The sequence below is a fragment of the Sinohyriopsis cumingii genome, chromosome 17, assembly GCF_028554795.1.
Source record: "Sinohyriopsis cumingii isolate HCF-2022 chromosome 17, ASM2855479v2, whole genome shotgun sequence".
NCBI classification, from domain to species: Eukaryota; Metazoa; Mollusca; class Bivalvia; order Unionida; family Unionidae; genus Sinohyriopsis; species Sinohyriopsis cumingii.
The window spans coordinates 94,068,452-94,089,275 of NC_142977.1; the positions used below are offsets into that span (position 1 = coordinate 94,068,452).

General features: G+C 35.0%; 1 protein-coding gene across 1 annotated transcript in view; it reads left to right on the plus strand.

Annotated features, from left to right (window-relative positions):
- The window catches only part of LOC149779446 (ceramide synthase 5-like), an 86,006-nt gene that overhangs the window by 36,967 nt on the left and 28,215 nt on the right, over positions 1-20,824 (plus strand). Inside the window, exon 7 of the mRNA XM_089940110.1 lies at positions 9,489-9,617. Coding sequence (XP_089796236.1) covers positions 9,489-9,617 — 129 coding nt within the window. The remainder of the gene's footprint in view (positions 1-9,488; positions 9,618-20,824) is intronic.

Genomic DNA, 20,824 nt, shown 5'->3' on the forward strand with positions numbered 1-20,824 from the left:
ATATGCTTAAAAGGTACCAGACTAAATGAGTTGATGACAAGTGCATCTCCTTAGTAAACTCTGAGCATTTTGTGTAGTAACTACAAATTGGAAATGAAGAAATAAGTTGTTGCAAACAGTGCAAACTGTCATCAGACGTTTGCAGATTAAAAGGAAAAGTGAAAGCATTTCACCACAACAAAACGAGGAAGAGTCCTTTGATCACCGCTGAGAAATTTGATGTCAGAAAGATTCAGATAAATATTATTATACATTTTACATCAGTGGGAAAATGGACAGTGATAGTTATAGCCAGATGTCTGTGTCCTGATTTTATTGACAAGATGGTTTTGCATAATTATTGCTGATTATTCATAATTATTTTAAATTTTATCACATATTTCCATATGTGTGATCCCCCTCTGTAAAGGTCACCCCTCTTGTAAGGCCACTTTCCCACTACAGCAAGGGTGGCCTTATAAGAAGGGGACAAGTGCAACTAGTTTTGTCTTTTCTGTTTCCATTTGGTCAGTTTAGGCTTGGAGGGATTTCATTACCTTTTTGCCCATCTTATGGCAACCATTTTCTTTCACCAAATATAGTCTGTAATGTTATTGATACAGTAGTAATTAACTGATTGTCATACTAAAATTAGTCACAGAGTAAAGATCCATGTCCATTTTGTATTTAGGCAGCTCAGATTTAGATAAATAATTAAACCTGACAGTAGTTATCTTCCTTGGATATTGTTCCACTGATTGTAGAAAATGCTTTGAATAGGAAACCAGTAATTTGTACAGTAATGTTTTCAGATGTAAACATAAATTCTCTAGTGAGATGTAAAACAAATTTGAAAGCTATTATGGTGATTTTTTGAGCACTATTTGTACATCAGTAAAAAGGCCATAAATAGCAATATCTCTTTTCTTCTGTTCTTCAGTCTGATCTTATGTAAATTAGGATCACTGTCACCCTTCATATGTAAATTAGGATTACTACCACCCTTCATGTGTCGATGCAGTCCGTAGAATATGTATTAAACATAACAATCTGCAGGACACCAACACCATTGTACTCACCTTCAACAATCCAACAATACCTAGAGTGATCAAAGTTGGATTTTTGCAAGTGACAGTAGAGATATATGTTCCAAACCCCCTTTGGTGCTGTAAGTGTCAGAAATATGGCTATCTTGAAGACCAATGCTCAAAAACCAAATATGTGGCTAATGCAGAGACCATTCTCATCAGGAATCTGAGTGTAGAGCAACTCCGCATTGTGTCAGCTGTGGAAAGGAGCACCACATTTCTAAGGATTGTGATACTTGGAAACAGGAGAAGGAAATACAGAGGGTAAAGTACACATCTAACATTCCCTATCCAGAGGCCAGAAACCTTGTACAGGCAAAAACATCCCTTCCTGGCCCAGCCTTCTCCACTGTAGTGAAAAACAATCCCAAAACAACGAAGGATGCTCAAACTCAGACAGATCCACCCAATTCACCATCAAGCTCTAACACACCCCACTACCAAGCACAGAAAAACACGGCATCAACACAAACAACTTTCAGTAATACCCCACCACCGAAATCACCAAGGAATAAAAACAGATCTCAAGGATATAGGCAGCAAAAGGGGTCAGATGACCCCATTAAACTCTATAACAGGTTTGGAGACATTGAGAGCATGGATGCAGAAGAAACTGTGCCATGTGCTCAAGGTGTCCCCAGACCTACCACCAAAAAATTCATCCCAGTACTTCCTCCAGACAAATAACCACACAGATTGTCTCCGTGAAAGGTAAAACCTAGCTACATAATCTCCACCTTCAATTTATAATGAAGAACAAGATCATACACTGGAACTGTCAATCATACAATGGAACTGTCAAGGACTTCAAACCAATTGATATTCTTCTGCTCCTTAATGAACATGATCCTGCAGTACTATGCCTGCAGGAAACATTCTTGAAAGATACGGACAACATCACACTTAAAAACTACTCCCTTTTTAACAACTACTTTAAAAATGGTGACAGGGCCTCAGGAAGAGTTTCTGTTGTTGTGAACATTAGGGCTCCCCAGAATGTCATCCCTTTAAATACAGATTTACAAGCCATTGCTGTAAGTGTCACTCTACACCGAGTGATTACCTTTTGTCCTTTTTATATACCACCAAACACCAACTTAAAACCATTCAAGTTAGACAATCTTGTTCAACAATTTCCTGCGCCATTTGTTTTACTCTGGGATTTTATGGTGATCTAATCACGTAAGTGACAGAGGCCACAAAGTAGAAGACTTCATTTCTAGACAAAATTTGTGTTGTATAACACCTAATCACCGATGTACTTACACCCAGGAACGGGTACATACACATTTATTGATTTGACAATTTGTTCTTCTCTGTTTTTAGACTATGATTGAAAGGTTGCTGATGACCTTTACAGCAGTGACCACTTTCCAATCTCTCTTCAGAACACCAGCGTTACAATCGATGATGCAATTCCACATTGGAATTTAAAGAAGGCCGACTGGGCCAAATCTGAAACACATTGTATAGCTAGTCTTAACAGGGATACCGTTTTAAATGACATTGACCTTATTCAGTATTTTACTTCTGTCTTAATCATCCTCAAGTCCTCACCAAAAAACCGTGGTTCACCAAAGAATGTAAAGAGGCCATTAGACAATGCCGAGAAGCACTGAAAATTTTTAATATTCATCCATAAGTGCCATATTGTTTTGGCCAAAGCCCACTGCATGATTAAAGAAAGTAGAAGAGCATCATGGAAAAAATATGTGTCAGCTTTAGATTCTTGTTCCTCTATAAAGAAAGTTTGGTACACGATCTGCAAAATAAATGGAAAGGGAAAACAGAATTCTTTCCAATATCTGAAACTAAACAAATTTTACAAGAATTTCAATTCCAGACATGGCATAGTTAATATATTTGCTGATAGTTTCCCAAACAATTATTCATTGTCTAATTATTCAGAAGCCTTCCGAAGACTAAAAACTCAAAAAGGAAAAGACACAGTTTAAATTCACATGGAATAACTCAGAAAATTATAATCAACTGTTTTCACTGTTAAACTGCACCATTTTCTCTTACTCACTATCAGTACTTCAGTCACTACACAATAGAAAACTGGAGAACCCATTATTAACATATATTCTCGTCAAAATACTGAGCTGAGTACCTCCCAGAATATAGTATACTGTTGATTACTTAGCCATATTGGTATTAAAGGTAATGAAAAAGCAGATCACACTGTTAAAATGGCCCTATCCCAGGAACCATCTGATCTTAAAATACCATATACTGATTTTAAACCTAATATCAAAGAGTCTTTACGTCAGAAGTGGCAGGCATCGTTGAATGATGCTGTGAATAATAAACTTTACCCCATCAAGCCAACACTAGGAGAATGGACTCCTTCCTACAGAACCATCTGTATGGAGGAGGTAGTCATTGCAGAAATTCGAATTGGTCATACTTATATAACCAACTTTCACATACTAAAAGGCAAAGACCCACCAGGGTGCATTTCTTGCAATGAACCATTCACTGTTGAAGACTTTATGATAGAGTGTTTCGACCTGCAACCTATGCATGATCATTATTACAATGTGTGTGACATGAAGGATTTTTTTGATACAATAAACATCACTTGTATTATAGAATTGCTGAAAGAAGTAAACATTTACTCGAAGCTTTAACTTTCATCCCATCACCTTGAGCATTTTTATGTAATATATATATATCGTCCCTTATTTTCAACAGCTTTTCATCTGTCTTTATTAACATACACCATTTACATTCCCCGTTGATTGGGAAGCTTTATATATTACCGTTACCATCTTATTGTTTTACTTTCAACTACTTGCTTTTGATATCGCTAGTTGATATGAAACTTCTATCATTTTTCAATGATCATACATATAACCTTTTGTATGGCACTAAATAGCCTAACAGTGCTGGTGAGCTGTAAAAATGCAATCAATCAGTCAATCTAAAATGCAATGTGTACAAAAAAAAACACAAGGATAAATTAAACACCAGACGTGGCACAGTAAATAAAATACCTGATGTTGCAGACTGAATAAAATGAAGGCCTCTTGTTTGGGGACATTAGTGGCTTGGCAGTGATGTGCAAAGTTTATTATGTGCATCTATAAGTAACAAGCAAGTATAATCGCTTTATTGCTTGTGTCTAATGAAAACTCTAAACCCATATTCTAAACTGACATTGGTTATACTTGTAATTGACATCCATTTTACTCCCTCTTCTTTATTCTCATTTATTAGTGATTTCACATATTTTATAGTTCTCCTGTATGTCTCTTTGCCAGCACGTTTTTTATTTGGTCTTATATTTATTTTCTTGCTTTGACTGTCTATTCATCCATTTGTTTGTGAATTCTTTTTTTAAATTTATATTGATGTAAATGATGGCTTCTGAGTTAAAATAATTCAGAAATGTTGTTTCTTAAATCTGAACACATGGGTATAATTAAATTCATACTTACCCTCCATAATAAATTATATTTTTCCTGATCATCACTGTCTTGTTTCCTATTGAGAAAATGATTTAGAAGTTTATCTCCATATTTTTTTGTTTCACTAAATGAGAATCACTTTTCGCTGTTCAATATTTCTTGCAAAGAATTGCACTTTTCTTAGGATGCTGTTATGAACTTTTAGAAGGCCAGAAGGTGGCATAAAAATTATAAGTATTGTATATTGAAGCATTTCACTTGGTTTTGTCATGCCAGTGACCTGATTTGATAATGAAGCATTTCACTTGGTTTTGTCATGCCAGTGACTTGATTTGATAATGAAGCATTTCACTTGGTTTTGTCATGCCAGTGACCTGATTTGATAATGAAGAATTTCACTTGGTTTTGTCATGCTAGTGACCTGATTTGATAATGAAGCATTTCACTTGGTTTTGTCATGCCAGTGTATTTGATAATGAAGCATTTCACTTGGTTTTGTCATGCCAGTGTATTTGATTTGATAATGAAGCATTTCACTTGGTTTTGCATGCCAGTGTATTTGATTTGATAATGAAGCATTTCACTTGGTTTTGCATGCCAGTGTATTTGATTTGATAATGAAGCATTTCACTTGGTTTTGCATGCCAGTGACTTGATTTGATAATGAAGCATTTCACTTGGTTTTGTCATGCCAGAGTATTTGATTTGATAATGAAGCATTTCACTTGGTTTTGTCATGCCAGTGACCTGATTTAATAATGAAGCATTTCACTTGGTTTTGTCATGCCAGTGACTTGATTTGATAATGAAGCATTTCACTTGGTTTTGTCATGCCAGTGACCTGATTTGATAATGAAGAATTTCACTTGGTTTTGTCATGCTAGTGACCTGATTTGATAATGAAGCATTTCACTTGGTTTTGTCATGCCAGTGTATTTGATAATGAAGCATTTCACTTGGTTTTGTCATGCCAGTGTGTTTGATTTGATAATGAAGCATTTCACTTGGTTTTGCATGCCAGTGTATTTGATTTGATAATGAAGCATTTCACTTGGTTTTGCATGCCAGTGTATTTGATTTGATAATGAAGCATTTCACTTGGTTTTGCATGCCAGTGACTTGATTTGATAATGAAGCATTTCACTTGGTTTTTTCATGCCAGAGTATTTGATTTGATAATGAAGCATTTCACTTGGTTTTGTCATGCCAGTGACCTGATTTAATAATGAAGCATTTCACTTGGTTTTGTCATGCCAGTGACTTGATTTGATAATGAAGCATTTCACTTGGTTTTGTCATGCCAGTGACCTGATTTGATAATGAAGCATTTCACGTGGTTTTTTCATGCCAGTGACTTGATTTGATAATGAAGCATTTCACTTGGTTTTGTCATGCCAGTGACCTGATTTGATAATGAAGAATTTCACTTGGTTTTGTCATGCTAGTGACCTGATTTGATAATGAAGCATTTCACTTGGTTTTGTCATGCCAGTGACCTGATTTGATAATGAAGAATTTCACTTGGTTTTGTCATGCTAGTGACCTGATTTGATAATGAAGCATTTCACTTGGTTTTGTCATGCCAGTGACCTGATTTGATAATGAAGCATTTCACTTGGTTTTGTCATGCCAGTGTATTTGATAATGAAGCATTTCACTTAGTTTTGTCATGCCAGTGTATTTGATAATGAAGCATTTCACTTGGTTTTTTCATGCCAGTGTATTTGATTTGATAATGAAGCATTTCACTTGGTTTTGTCATGCCAGTGTATTTGATTTGATAATGAAGCATTTCACTTGGTTTTGTCATGCCAGTGTATTTGATAATGAAGCATTTCACTTGGTTTTGTCATGCCAGTGTATTTGATAATGAAGCATTTCACTTGGTTTTTTCATGCCAGTGTATTTGATTTGATAATGAAGCATTTCACTTGGTTTTGTCATGCCAGTGACCTGATTTGATAATGAAGCATTTCACTTGGTTTTGCATGCCAGTGACTTGATTTGATAATGAAGCATTTCACTTGGTTTTGTCATGCCAGTGTATTTGATTTGATAATGAAGCATTTCACTTGGTTTTGTCATGCCAGTGACCTGATTTAATAATGAAGCATTTCACTTGGTTTTGTCATGCCAGTGACTTGATTTGATAATGAAGCATTTCACTTGGTTTTGTCATGCCAGTGACCTGATTTGATAATGAAGAATTTCACGTGGTTTTTTCATGCCAGTGACCTGATTTGATAATGAAGCATTTCATGTGGTTTTTTCATGCCAGTGACTTGATTTGATAATGAAGCATTTCACTTGGTTTTGTCATGCCAGTGACCTGATTTGATAATGAAGCATTTCACGTGGTTTTTTCATGCCAGTGACCTGATTTGATAATGAAGCATTTCACGTGGTTTTTTCATGCCAGTGACCTGATTTGATAATGAAGCATTTCACGTGGTTTTTTCATGCCAGTGACTTTATTTGATAATGAAGCATTTCACTTGGTTTTGTCATACCAGTGACTTGATTTGATAATGAAGCATTTCACTTGGTTTTGTCATACCAGTGACTTGATTTGATAATGAAGCATTTCACTTGGTTTTGTCATGCCAGTGACCTGATTTGATAATGAAGCATTTCACTTGGTTTTGTCATGCCACTGACCTGATTTGATAATGAAGCATTTCACTTGGTTTTGTCATGCCAGTGACTTGATTTGATAATGAAGCATTTTACTTGGTTTTGTCATGCCAGTCACCTGATTTGATAATGAAGCATTTCACTTGGTTTTGTCATGCCAGTGACTTGATTTGATAAAGAAGCATTTCACTTGGTTTTGTCATGCGAGAGACCTGATTTGATGTGACCAAATGTCATTTAAATCAGTTTGAATTTTTGCTCAGTTAAATCAGGTTGCCATGGTATTGAATTGTCGCTCAGATGAGAAATACATGCTCCTGGACCAGTATTTCCAGTCATCTTTGTTTCTGTCAAGCAATTTCTCTGTCGTGAGGTCACTTGACAGCCTAGCTAATGAATTGTCATAATTAGTCACACATCCAATTCATACAAGTGAAATGACATGCTTTTTTTTATTGTGAAACAAAAAATTAAACATTTTCGGGTAGTAGACGTAGTTTTCTTTGAGATTATGGCATAAAATTACACAAATTAAAACTTTATCACAAACCCTATGAAAACATTAATAAAACAAAACATTAATCTATGAGTTTTAGCTCACTTTGTGATAAGAGCAGGTGAGCTTTTTTAGGTAGATAAGTGGGTGGATGGGTAGATAGATAAGTGGGTGGATGGGTTGATAGATAAGTTGATGGATGGGTAGGTAGATAAGGGGGTGGATGGTTTGACAACATATAAAGACAGTACTGGCTATGTAGTGCCAGTTAAGTTTAGATTTTCATTTTTAGCATCAGTTCAAAGTTCTGATGTGAAGATAAATATTGCACAAGAATATTTTGTTTTAAAAGGGCCAAAATCACTTTGGTATAAATTGATTTTCTGCATGACAACGTTTACAGTGGCTACTGGAGACTAGAGAAAGTAGAGGTGTGCTATGTAATCACTGATTAGAAAGTATTTTTTTTCATAAATCTGACAGTTTTCAAAATCTTACCAAGAACTATATTAATCAGTAGAGCATTGTGCAGTGATTGTTAACCAGGCCCCATTTTCAGCAAAAAATTCCCTTAATTTTCCCACAAAATTAATTTTATGTTCAATCTTGCATATACATGCTTTGTATTGGTTATGCTTTTTTTCTTAAGTGTGGAGATGGCTAGAAAAGATGGAAATAGACCTGCAAACTGTTAGTTATTTACTAAGGATTATTTCTGTGCATGAAAAATAGTATAGATTCCCTCAGATTTGAAGACATCATACATAGAGAATAAGCAAGATTAATTTCATCAGAATTTCAGACTTCGTTGTAATAATCCATTTTGTTTAAATTTTTGTTTTCTTTAGCTTTCTTCAATATGGACAAAGTAACGAGAAAGAGTTTTAAACATTTCAATGTTAGGGTGAGAAACAGTAAAACTTTGATGTTCTTGTTTTTAAAGAATATATATTTTATACTGACTCTGTACATTATATTAGACAGAAACATGAACTAGACTATTGTTTTTAAAGAATATTTTCTACTGACTCTCTATATTATATTAGACAGAAACATGAACCAGACTATTTTTCTTAAAGAATATATGTTTTCTACTGACTCTGTACATTATATTAGGCAGAAACATGAACCAGACTATTTTTATTAAAGAATATATATTTTCTACTGACTCTGTACATTATATTAGAAAGAAACATGAACCAGACTATTTTTTTAAGTTCACTGCTGTAATTACAGAATCATTTTACTGTGTTAATGCATTGTTCCATCTTTACAACAATGTATATGGGAGACATAAAAGTGACTGGTATTATTAGTGAGGGGGCCTTATTGTGAGGGATGTACAAACAAGGTTGTATACAAAACACAGAGTGTTATCATATTGTGTTTGATTCTCATGAGATGAAAAACTGCTTAAGAGAATTATAAATAATATGGTGACTGATAAACAAAAAATTTAGCACTTTTAGCACTTTCTTGGATCCATAACCCCACCTACCTTACAAGAGAGGAGTGGTATAATGAGGGGCTTTTTAGTAAGGTACCAGTACGCATGTGGTTGTAAAGACAAATTAGACAAGTTTAGAGTGAGTGTAAAACAAAATAAATATATTTCTTATGAAACATTGTGATGCTATACTGACTCCCATATCATCTATTCAGTCACATATTGATGCATGTTTGAAAATAACACTACATGTAAGGTTTTGTTTTAGATTCATAATGCATTCATTATTTCAGAAATTGCATGAAATTCAGCTATGGGAAGAAATTAATTACTGCCTTCCCAAGAGAACTGCAAGTTGTACTTTCGTAATACTTTCTAGTAGTGCCTTGTACTTATAAATTTGATGCTGATTTTAAATTTGTATTTTTCAGGATTTTGTGGAGATGGTGGTGCACCATATAGTGACGATTCTGTTGATTTACTTTTCTTGGACCATCAATTTCATCTATGTAGGGACTTTGGTCCTTTTAGTCCATGATGCTGCAGACTATTGGATGGCAGTAAGTGTTTTCTCACCATGACTGAAAATATGGTAAAACCTTTCAAAACTTTGAACAGACAGATTATTGAGAAAATTTTTAACAATTTTCCTTCATTAATTTGAACTTTCAATATTTTTTAAAATTTGGTTTTTTTATATAAAGATTTGAACATTTGATTGCAGTACTTATGATTTTTTATTTATTTTTTTATGCAAAATCACTATGACTGATTATAAATGTTTAAGTTTATAGAATAGATATCATAATGTGGCATTGCTGATGTAGGGAAAGAGTAAAAATTGCAGGAATAGGATGTACAGCATAATCTGCAGTGTAGTTATCCTTTTACCTCATAGGAAGTTGATATACATGTACCGAAGTTACACATTGCAGTGCACTATAAATAGAACACCTGTTACCTATTTGACCCCATACACATAGGCCTGCCTGTTATCTATTACAACAGTGCAGTACTGTATATATTACATTCAACATAAGTTTGAACCATTTTACATTTTTGGTACACATCCATTATACGTAGAAAGATTTAAGACTAAAATCTGATCATTATAGCTGTATAATTATTTTTTACAGAAGAATTTTTTATGTGCTTTAAAATCTTAGAGAACTCATTCACTGTCAAGCCAGTGAAGCTGTGTGACCAGCCATAGCTGCCATTTCTCATACTCGAAATTTACAAGTTTTTGGTCAATGTCTACATTACTAAATCATCTGAATTTGATAATTTATAAAAACTAATTGTTGCCTACATCAATATCAAATCCTTTACCTAAGTTATTGAAACTTTCATAGAAGTGGTGATGTTACGAAAACAGTTCAAAATGGCTGATGTTTGTAGGGGTGTCAAAACGTGCTTCCATACAAATCAGGTAGAGGCGTCCAAATGCGCTTACATGAGGTTATACAGCAGTTTCATGGTACTAATAGTTTGATGGTGTAAACCTGCCACAAGGTGAAGTGTCATATTTAGATGTTGTCCATTCATCATTCTATCAATTCATCTGTTACCAATTTGGTTTCTGCACAGTAACTTTAATTGTCCACTATATAGAAGGGGTGGTGTTACAAAAACAGTTCAAAATGGCTGATGTTTGTAGGGGTATCAAAATGCGCTTCCATACAAATCAGGTAGAGGCATCCAAATGTGCTTACATGAGGTTATACAGCAGTTTCATGGTACTAATAGTTTGATGTTGTAGTTGTAAACCTGCCACAAGGTGAAGTGTCATATTTAGATGTTGTCCATTCATCATTCTATCAATTCATCTGTTACCAATTTGGTTTCTGCACAGTAACTTTAATTGTCCACTATATACAATTACCAAACATTGTGGATGGCTTTCACCTTAGGTAAGGAAGAACCTTATTGATTTTATGATGAACACTTCAAAGGTCAAGGTCACTGTGACTGAAAGAAAAACAGTGATTCTTGTACAATAACTCCAGTTCTCCAACATTGATAGTTACCAAACATTATGGATGGTTTCGCCTTAGGTAAGGAAGAACCTTATTGATTTTATGGTGAACACTTCAAAGGTCAGGGTCACTGTGACTGAAAGAAAAACAATGATTCTTGTACAATAACTCCAGTTCTCTAACATTGATAGTTACCAAACTTTGTGGATGACTTGCACTTGGGGTAATGAAGAACCCAATAAATTTCAGGTTAAGCAGGTCAATGTAATTGAGACTAAAAGGCAATGGTTTCTGCACAAGAAATTATGTTGTCAACCATCAGCAGTTACCAAGGAATACTATTGATTTGGTGGTCAAAAGATGAAAGGTTGTCACTTTGACTAAAAGAATTAAGCAATGGTTTCTGCACAATAACATTATTTATAAAAGCATCAGGGCAGAGCTAACAGCAGTACAGTCCCCTTGCCACTACTTTTTTCACTTGCAGTACTCTGCCTCCTTGTAATTACAAGAGTGATCCCCATCATTTCAAACTGGTGGACCCCCCACCAACATGCCTGTTGTACTACTACTGTTGCTCACTGCATTGGGATACCCTCCCCCCCCAAAAAAATGCACATTGTGTGTGCATATAAACATTGCCATTGATTGATGGTGATATTACCCTTGCAGAGCCTCTGTTTTGTTATCGATCACTAAAAATGTTCTAAATGGAATTCTGTCATTCAGTACTTACCTGTACTTTATGACAACACCCATTCCGTTTGACACAAATAAAGGTGTAAGTTGAATCTAACAAATCTTGATTCTTTGTGTTATGATTCTCAAGATTTGTTAGATCAACCTGTCCTTCTGTCAAATTTAGTCATCCACCAGTATTAAACTAAATTCATGTTATTTTCAGCAGAATGCTAAAACTAACAAAATTTCTTTTATTTTTTCTTCATGGAGTGGGGGATATTCTGTCCATTTTTCAATAGCACAGTTAACATTATATATTAATTTTTACTTACCTATATGTAACAGTGGTCAGTCGACTAAGTGGTTAAAGCATTGTAAAACAGTATACTCTGAGAGAAACACTGCAAGTTGAAATCACATTAGGGACAAAAGTGTTTTTTCTATATTAATCGAGGAGACAATTGAGTTTAGCCTGAGTTGCATATATAAACTGAAAGTTAACTTGACGAATGTATTGATATTAATTACCACACTTACACACATATTTCCTTGGGAGAGTGATGTTTAGGTCTGAAGCCCCTTCTGAGCCACATAGAATGCTGTTTGGTACCGAGGGGCACATTGGAACTGCTTCACGCCACATAATTAACATTGAACAGTATAAAATTCAACCATAAATCAATATATACAACAGCTTAAGATGGCAAGTGTGTGTGTGTGTATATATATATATATATATAAATCTCAGGGAATACCACTGATAAATATCATCCCAAACATGGCTATTTCCTTTTGTAAATTATTTCATGAGTTAGATATATTCAATATTTTTATGTCACCTCAATAAAGCCAGGTGGGATGAAGATTTTGCCAAATTTACTCCCCATATACTTGTGAATTTTATGATTGCTGAGATCTTCTTGCAAATGATTTTGACAATTAAATTACATGTAAATCAGTAATGATGCATAAAACAGTACCTTTGTAGTCACAAAGTGATTAGCTCGGGAATGACTTGAAACGTTACAGCGGTATATACCTCTCAGAGATACCATTAAACAACATTTGCAAGACCATCAAAAAGGAAAAAAAAGAAGTTGTTACTGTGGGTTTTGAATAAGTAATCTGATTATTAAACTAATTATTGAAAGAAATTGCTGCTATGACTGCAGCAATGCAGATAACTCTTCAAACACTACCAATAGATGTAGCAAACATAGCAATTACACAGTGCTTACCACAACAAATAACTGAAGCTCTTAAGTGAGTTGATAAGTTTGCACTGAAATCAAAGACGGTGCAAACATTGTTGAGGAATGAACCAAATGAAGCTTAAAACCAGATATTTTACCCCAGAGGGTTATGAGCAAGTTATTGATGATCCAGCTGGAGTTGCTTCATAGGATATAAACTATGGCAAAACTTGTAATTTCTGGTAGGGTTAAAGAAAATCATTGGTCAGACCTGGTATATTGAGAATCATGTCACATTGCATTTCAAATCAAAAGGAAAGAGAAGGACATTGATTTTAAAGATTTTTTTTCAATCAAGTTAAAAAATCACAGAGTAAAGACAGCCAATGCCGTGACAGAAGAAGCAGTCATCACAACCGCCACTTCAGGTTACTGATGACAAATGTGAACAGGTAGTGGGTTGGTATGCAGTGTGCAGACTTGTCTGGATCAAGTGTTGACTGATGTTGATTGAATTGAAATTCTTGTGGGAGGTTTACGAGCTGGTAATAGTTCTCTTAAAATTATCAGTGATGCAACAGTGATTTGCCAGCGATTATGTACAGGTAGAATAATGGACAGACATGTTTATCATTCACTTGTTGATGAATTATTTGATGATATTTACTACAGGGACTAGTCTGCAGAAACTAAGTCATTGTGTTTATGCATCACATTTAGGTTAGTGACAGAAAAATGTAATGATTGTATACAATACTCTGTAATGATTGTACACAATACTCAGTGTACCCCCTGCTGAGGTCAGAGTGATGAATCCACAAATGCCTGTTTACTATGCTATTTACGGCAATGTACTTTTGATAATGTTGTTTAGGGTTTGTTCCAAACAATTGCTCCAAAGGCAGTTCCGATCATGAAGCAGTTAGGGATGAAAGACATGGACATTATCAGAGAATAAGAAGTTGTTGCTGCTGAACAAGATCCATTTGTTTTAACAAACATATCAGCAATGACTTGATTTTTCTGTTTCTGTATTTTTTCTCATGCAGATCTACGTTAGTCATTATATACATTATATGAAATATTTCATTTGAATTGTCTGTAAGGGTTTCATCATGCAACATGTGTTTTTGGAGTGATATCAATTAAAGATTTTGTATAATATGATGATTGGAAAAAATAAATATCATTGGCTTGTATATGGGGCATTACAATTGATGTGAACAATGCTGCGTCTACAAATACTGTTGGTTAAATGCTGATCAAGTTCATAAAGGTGGTGGACCTACTCCATGTGAATCAGTTGGAATTGGTGTTCATGGAAAAATGTAGCTATGTTGATCATGTGATAAAAATAATACACAATGGAAGGTGTGGTATCAGTTAATAAACATGTTCACACAACTGATCGATCAGATGGAAATTTATACTTCGATTAGAGTTATCTAAATCATCTATATGATTGGGTTAATCCAGATTGGCCACAGGCTGACAAGCAATTAGCACGGTTGACCACTGAAATTGAAGTACTTGAAGAACTAGCGCAGCAGGGGACAATTAAACCCCCAAGTGTGCAGTTTGATAGTCACTGAGCAGTTCTGGTCAGGAAAAAACTTCCATTTGATTTGTTGCTGCATGTTTATGTCAGTGTGGCCAAGAAGGATTTCAACATGATAGTGCAGCTCATGTCTGGCCAACATGGTGGGTCGAACAACGAAAAATCATTGATGCAGTGGGGACAGATCTGCATGCTAGCGCGATCAGTTAGCAGTTAAATTCATCGTGGAACACAGTGAAGATTTGTCTTTTTGATCCGAGATAAACTGGAACCTATGCGTGGGTTATGACAAGAAGGCCAGTATGTTGTTGTGCTATCACAATCGTCACTGCCAGGATTGTTAACTGGAATTGATAAACTTTATTATGAGCACACATATCTGGTTACCATGTTGGTATATGGGATTTATGTGATGTACAATGTGTTGCTGATGAAAACTGGAGTGTGAATCAGCTTTACACTGGCAAAGTGTCATTGTTGTAAATCCACATTTTTGTAGTCATGTTTGTGATGACAATGCGCATGATCAGTTTGATTAGCTGGAATTTCACCTGTGTGTGGTCATTTTTATGGATCAAGTCAGATATCTACTCATGTATCTGGACCACATTAGTTTTTAGATCCGGAAGTTGTTTTCCCCGGAGATATTTTGCTCATGGCATTCCTGGCAGTTTTCCAAGAGATGCAGCAATATCTCAACTGTGATGATTCATCATTGCACTGATAAATTTATATTTATTTCTACCACAACACACACATGTACCTGTAATTGCGTATATGTTGTCATGTGTTATTGTCCGCATTGGTGAGTCAGTTTTGGCGACAGTATTACATTGAAAACAATATAAGCTCATGGCATTTATTATAATGCTAATGTCCTATTACATTGAAAACAATATAAGCTCATGGCATTTATTATAATGCTAATGTCCTATTACATTGAAAACAATATAAGCTCATGGCATTTATTATAATGCTAATGTCCTATTACATTGAAAACAATATAAGCTCATGGCATTTATTATAATGCTAATGTCCTATTACATTGAAAACAATATAAGCTCATGGCATTTATTATAATGCTAATGTCCTTGAAGTACTTGAATTATCAGTCACATGAACATGGCCTACAATTAAACGCAATTTAGTGCTGCCAAATTTTGTTAGGACTGTTATGATTGGTCCTTCCAGATCTGGCAAGACTCAGCTATTACTTAATCTAATGAGATGGTTGAAATTGGATAAGCTTTATTTAGTTGCACTGTCTTCAGATGTTGAACAACGTTATGATGTTATTAAGGATTTTAATGAAGCAGTAAATGAAAATCAACCCCAATGACTTGTTGAATGCAGTTGAATTTATCACTGATATCATGGAAGCTTCATCACTGAAAGACCTTGATGGAAATCTGAAAAATTTAGTGGTTTATGATGGTGTTATGCAGGATAAACAAACAAACCCCACAAGAATTATGTCATGAGGCAGATTTAAAAACACAGACATCATTAATGATACACTCAAGTGCCTCAAGTGAAGAGAGACAATTGTAACTTTTTGGTGTTTTTAATGGATTTGATTCTTACACATTCAGAAATATCCATTTAATCTGGTGCTCTGGCAACACTGACTTTAACTGATTTAGAAATCTCTTTGCATGCGAGCAACAGCATCCATGTTTATTTGTTATGATCAGTCTTGCTGATCCAAGAACACAGTACCACATCAGCCTTGAAAATGCCTTTAAATCTGATTGATTTACATTATGATTTAATTGTTGCACAATCATTGATCGATGAAAGTTCTCACGTACACAATATTTTTTATTGTTTTTGGTACCTTAAAGCAGCAAGCATCAGTGAGGATGGTATCACAGGTGCATAGGTGATGGTGGGGGAATCCACCACCAATGGTAGCAGGGGGGCAGCCTGCCAGTACAAAATTATGGGGGATCACTCTTGCAATTGTGGGGGGTTTACCTTATGTGCAAAAAACATAGGTGGTGGTGGGCCTGTATTGCCAGCACAAAAATTGGTCTGCTTGCACACCCTGCTCACTACATGACATACCTCAAACAAACTTTGTTGATGGCATGAACTTGGGGCAAGGAAAAAGACTTTCTATTTTGGGGTAAAAAGGTCAGTGCTCATGGTCACTAGCTGAAAACAGAAAAATATTTTCCACACAGTAACATTAGTTTTCCATCACATATTTGGCACAAACTTTGTGGCTGGCTTGCATTTAAAACATGCACAATGGAGAGAATGTTGGCATACCTCTATGCTACATTAATGTAATGTGGATGATATTTCTTTGGATATTGTACTTTTGGAAATTGTACATTATTTAAACACACTGCGAACTAAAATGACTGCTCCCTTGTGCTAAAAAATCAGCCTGAATTAGTCTAAAGTACACTATCCATGGCAGCTATTAAAATAGGGAAAATGAATTTTGCCAGACTAGACAATACCAGCTTCTGAAAGTGCAATGAATGAATTACCAAATATGTAAAATGTAAAAAAAAGTTATCGGCTCTTTTTTATACAATTTACCTCTGAAGTTCAGGAAGTAAAATGACCAAGTGGAGCTAGCACTTTTTTGAAAGGTGCACATCTGGAGTAAGGCCAGGCTGTATACTCTATAACCCATATTACACCCATCAATCATACACCAAAATAAAGGGAATTAAAGGTTCTTTGAATTATACGCAAGATATACAAGGTCTTTTTTTATATAGGCAGTATAACCAGTGAGGAAAGCCAGGGAAATTCTTTTTCTTTAAAATCCTAACCCTATGCAAAATACGCAGCTGTAGAGTGCCACCTTAGCTAAAATGATAATTTAATTTCACTAGTTCCTCATTCCAAGGGGAGATTACTTTTATCTGACTTCTACTTAGATGGGCAGATAGCTTTTAGAACTATGTTGCCAAAAACAAGCACCGGAGGGCTGGATTTGTGAGGTAGTGTATGTGCTTCTAATGTCTTAAGATGTGTAAGTATTATTAAAGAAGTATATTTCACCATTAAAATTGCTTTCTTATATTTACAAAGCATGGAATAAGTACTGATTTCCAGTTTGTTTTAAATTATCTTAACCCTAAAGGTTTTGAAAGATAAATTAAAGTTGTTTTATTGGTAACATTTTTATTACTCAATGGCATAACCTGGATTCAGTCATTAGGTTTCTTGCATTTGTCCTAATCAATATTTAATTTGATGGAAAATCTCAGGGTGGCATAACCTAGATTTGGTTTGTTGGTCCTAATCTCTATTTAATTTGATGGGAAATCTCAGGATGGCATAACCTAGATTTTGTGTGTTAGTCCCTAATCATTATTTAATTTGATGGTAAATCTTGATAATGGCATAACCTAGATTTTGTGTGTTAGTCCTAATCATTATTTAATTTGATCAGAAATCATGGTACACATACTTTCTATAAATTAAGAGTTTAATGTCTACATTTATCATGGTATAAACTGTCAGCTGTTGAGTCATTGGCTTACATAATGTCATAAACTGTATGATTCAGCATACACCATTTATACCATCATACAGCTTATATAAATGCCATAAATTGAATGATAGAGCAGCTGAGTTTTGCCATCATACAGCTTATATAATGCCATAAACTGTATGATTGAACATCTCACATTCATACCATCATACAGCTTACATAATGCCATAAACTGTATGATTGAACAACTCACACATATATTATCATACAGCTGGCAAGATTGAACAACTCAACACTTATACCATCATACAGCTGGCAAAATGCCATAAGCTGTATGATTGAACAACTCAACACTTATACCATCATACAGCTGGCATAATGCCTTAAACTGTATGATTGAACAACTCATGTGTATACTATCATACAGCTTACATTAAGTCATAAGCTATGTGACTGAACAACTCACACTTACACCATCATACAGCTTACATAATGCCAAAAGCTGCATGAATGAACGGGGCCCCGAGTGGCCGAGTGGTCTAAAGCGCTCACCGTTCCGGATCACTGCCATCTCACCTCTGTCTGCGTATGTTCGAGTCCAAGGCTCGGCTAGCATGGGTACGTGGGAAAGCCTGCCAGTAGCTTCTCGTGGGTCGGTGGTTCTTTCCTGGGTTTTCCAGGGTTCTTCCTCCACCAGTTATACTGGCCGCCATATATGGCCTATCTTGTGCTGAAAAATGGCGTTAAACCCTACAACAACAACAACAACAGCATGAATGAACAACTCACGTGTATACCATGATAGAGCTGGCATACTGCCATAAGCTGTATTATTGAACAACTCACACTTGTACCATCATACAGCTTACATTATGCCATAAGCTGTATGATTGAACAACTCACATGTATACCATCATACAGCTGGCATAATGCCATAAGCTTGATGTTTCAGAAACTGACATTGTACATAGCACAATAAATGAAGAAAAATATAAACCTAAATGAAGAAAAAACAACATTAAACTCTTGTAATTGAAGCTACGAACTACTATTTTGCTTGGTTAAATCTCTGATTTCCTTTTCTGACCTTAAAAGTCTTGTTGCTTAAGAATATTCTCTATTTGTTTTTATCTGCTATTTTTAACAACAAAGAAGTTTCACAATGCTGATTGATCTACACAATTGAAAATTCAAGTATGCATTCACCATCTTCATATTATCAAGTTGGAAAAAGTGGGAAAGAATTTGTTTGCAAAGCTTAAGAACTATTTAATTCTTTATAAAAGATATGAAACCAATTTTTACTGTCAGCTGTTCCTATGAAATTCTACCTTTAATAATTCTCATTAAGGGCCTTGTCATAGCAGTCTGAATTGTGTATTATTCTCAGTTAGGGCCTTGTCATAGCAGGCTTAATCTTGTATTAATTCTCATTAAGAGCCTTGTCATAGCTATCTAATCTTGCATTAATTCTCATTAAGGGCTTTGTCATAGCAGTCTTAATCTTGTATTAATTCTCATTAAGGGCATTGTCATAGCAGTATGAATCTTTATTAATTCTCATTAAGGGCCTTGTTGTAGCAGTCTGAATCATGTATTTAATTCTCATTTAGGGCCTTGTCATAGCAGTATGGATCTTTTATTAATTCTCATTAAGGGCCTTGTCATAGCAGTCTGAATCTTGTATTTAATTCTCAGTAAGGGCCTTGTCATAGCAGTCTTAATCTTGTATTTAATTCTCATTAAGGGCCTTGTCATAGGAGTCTGAATCTTTATTAATTCTCATTAAGGGCCTTGTCATATTAATCTTAATCATGTATCTAATTTTCATCATGGGCCTTATAGCAATCTTAATCTTGTATTAATTTTCAGTAAGGGCCTTGTCATAGCAGTCTGAATCTTGTATTAATTCTCATTAAGGGCCTTGTCATAGTAATCTTAATCTTGTATTAATTCTCAGTAAGGGCCTTGTCACATCAGTCTGAATCTTTTACTTCATTCTCATAAAGGGCCTTGTCATAGCAGTCTTAATCTTGTACTTAATTCTCATTAAGGGCCTTGTCATAGCAATCTTAATTTTGTATTTAATTCTTATTAAGGGCCTTGTCATAGCAGTCTGAATTTTTATTAATTCTCATTAAAGGTCTTGTCATAGCAATGTTAATCTTGTATTAATTCTCATTAAGGGCCTTGTTATAGCAATCTTAATCTTGTATTTAATTCTCAGTAAGGGCCTTGTCATAGCAGTCTTATATTGTATTAATTCTCATTAAGGGTCTTGTCATAGGAGTCTGAATCTTGTATTAGTTCTCATTAAGGGCTTTGTCATAGCACTCTGTTTCTTGTATTTAATTCTCATTAAGGGCCTTGTCATAGCAGTCTGAATCTTGTATTTAATTTTCAGTATGGGCCTTGTCATAGCAGTCTTAGTCTTGTATTTAATTCTCATTAAGGGCCCTGTCACAGCAGTCTGAATCTTGTATTCTCATTAAGGGCCTTGTCATAGGAGTCTGAATCTTGTATTAATTCTAATTAAGGGCTATGTCATTGCAGTCTGAATCTTGTATTAATTCTAATTAAGGGCCTTGTCATAGCAATCTGAAACTTGTATTAATTCTCATTAAGGGCCTTGTCATAGCAGTCTAAGTCTTGAATTAATTCTCATTATGGGCCTTGTCATAGCAGTCTGAATCTTGTATTTAATTCTCATTAAGGACCTTGTCATAGCAATCTTAATCTTGTATTATTCTCATTAAGGGCCTTGTCATAGCAGTCTGAATCTTGTATTAAGTCTCATTAAGGGTCTTGTCATAGCAATCTTAATCTTGTATTAATTCTCATTAAGGGCCTTGTCATAGGAGTTTGAATCTTGTATTAAGTCTCATTAAGGGTCTTG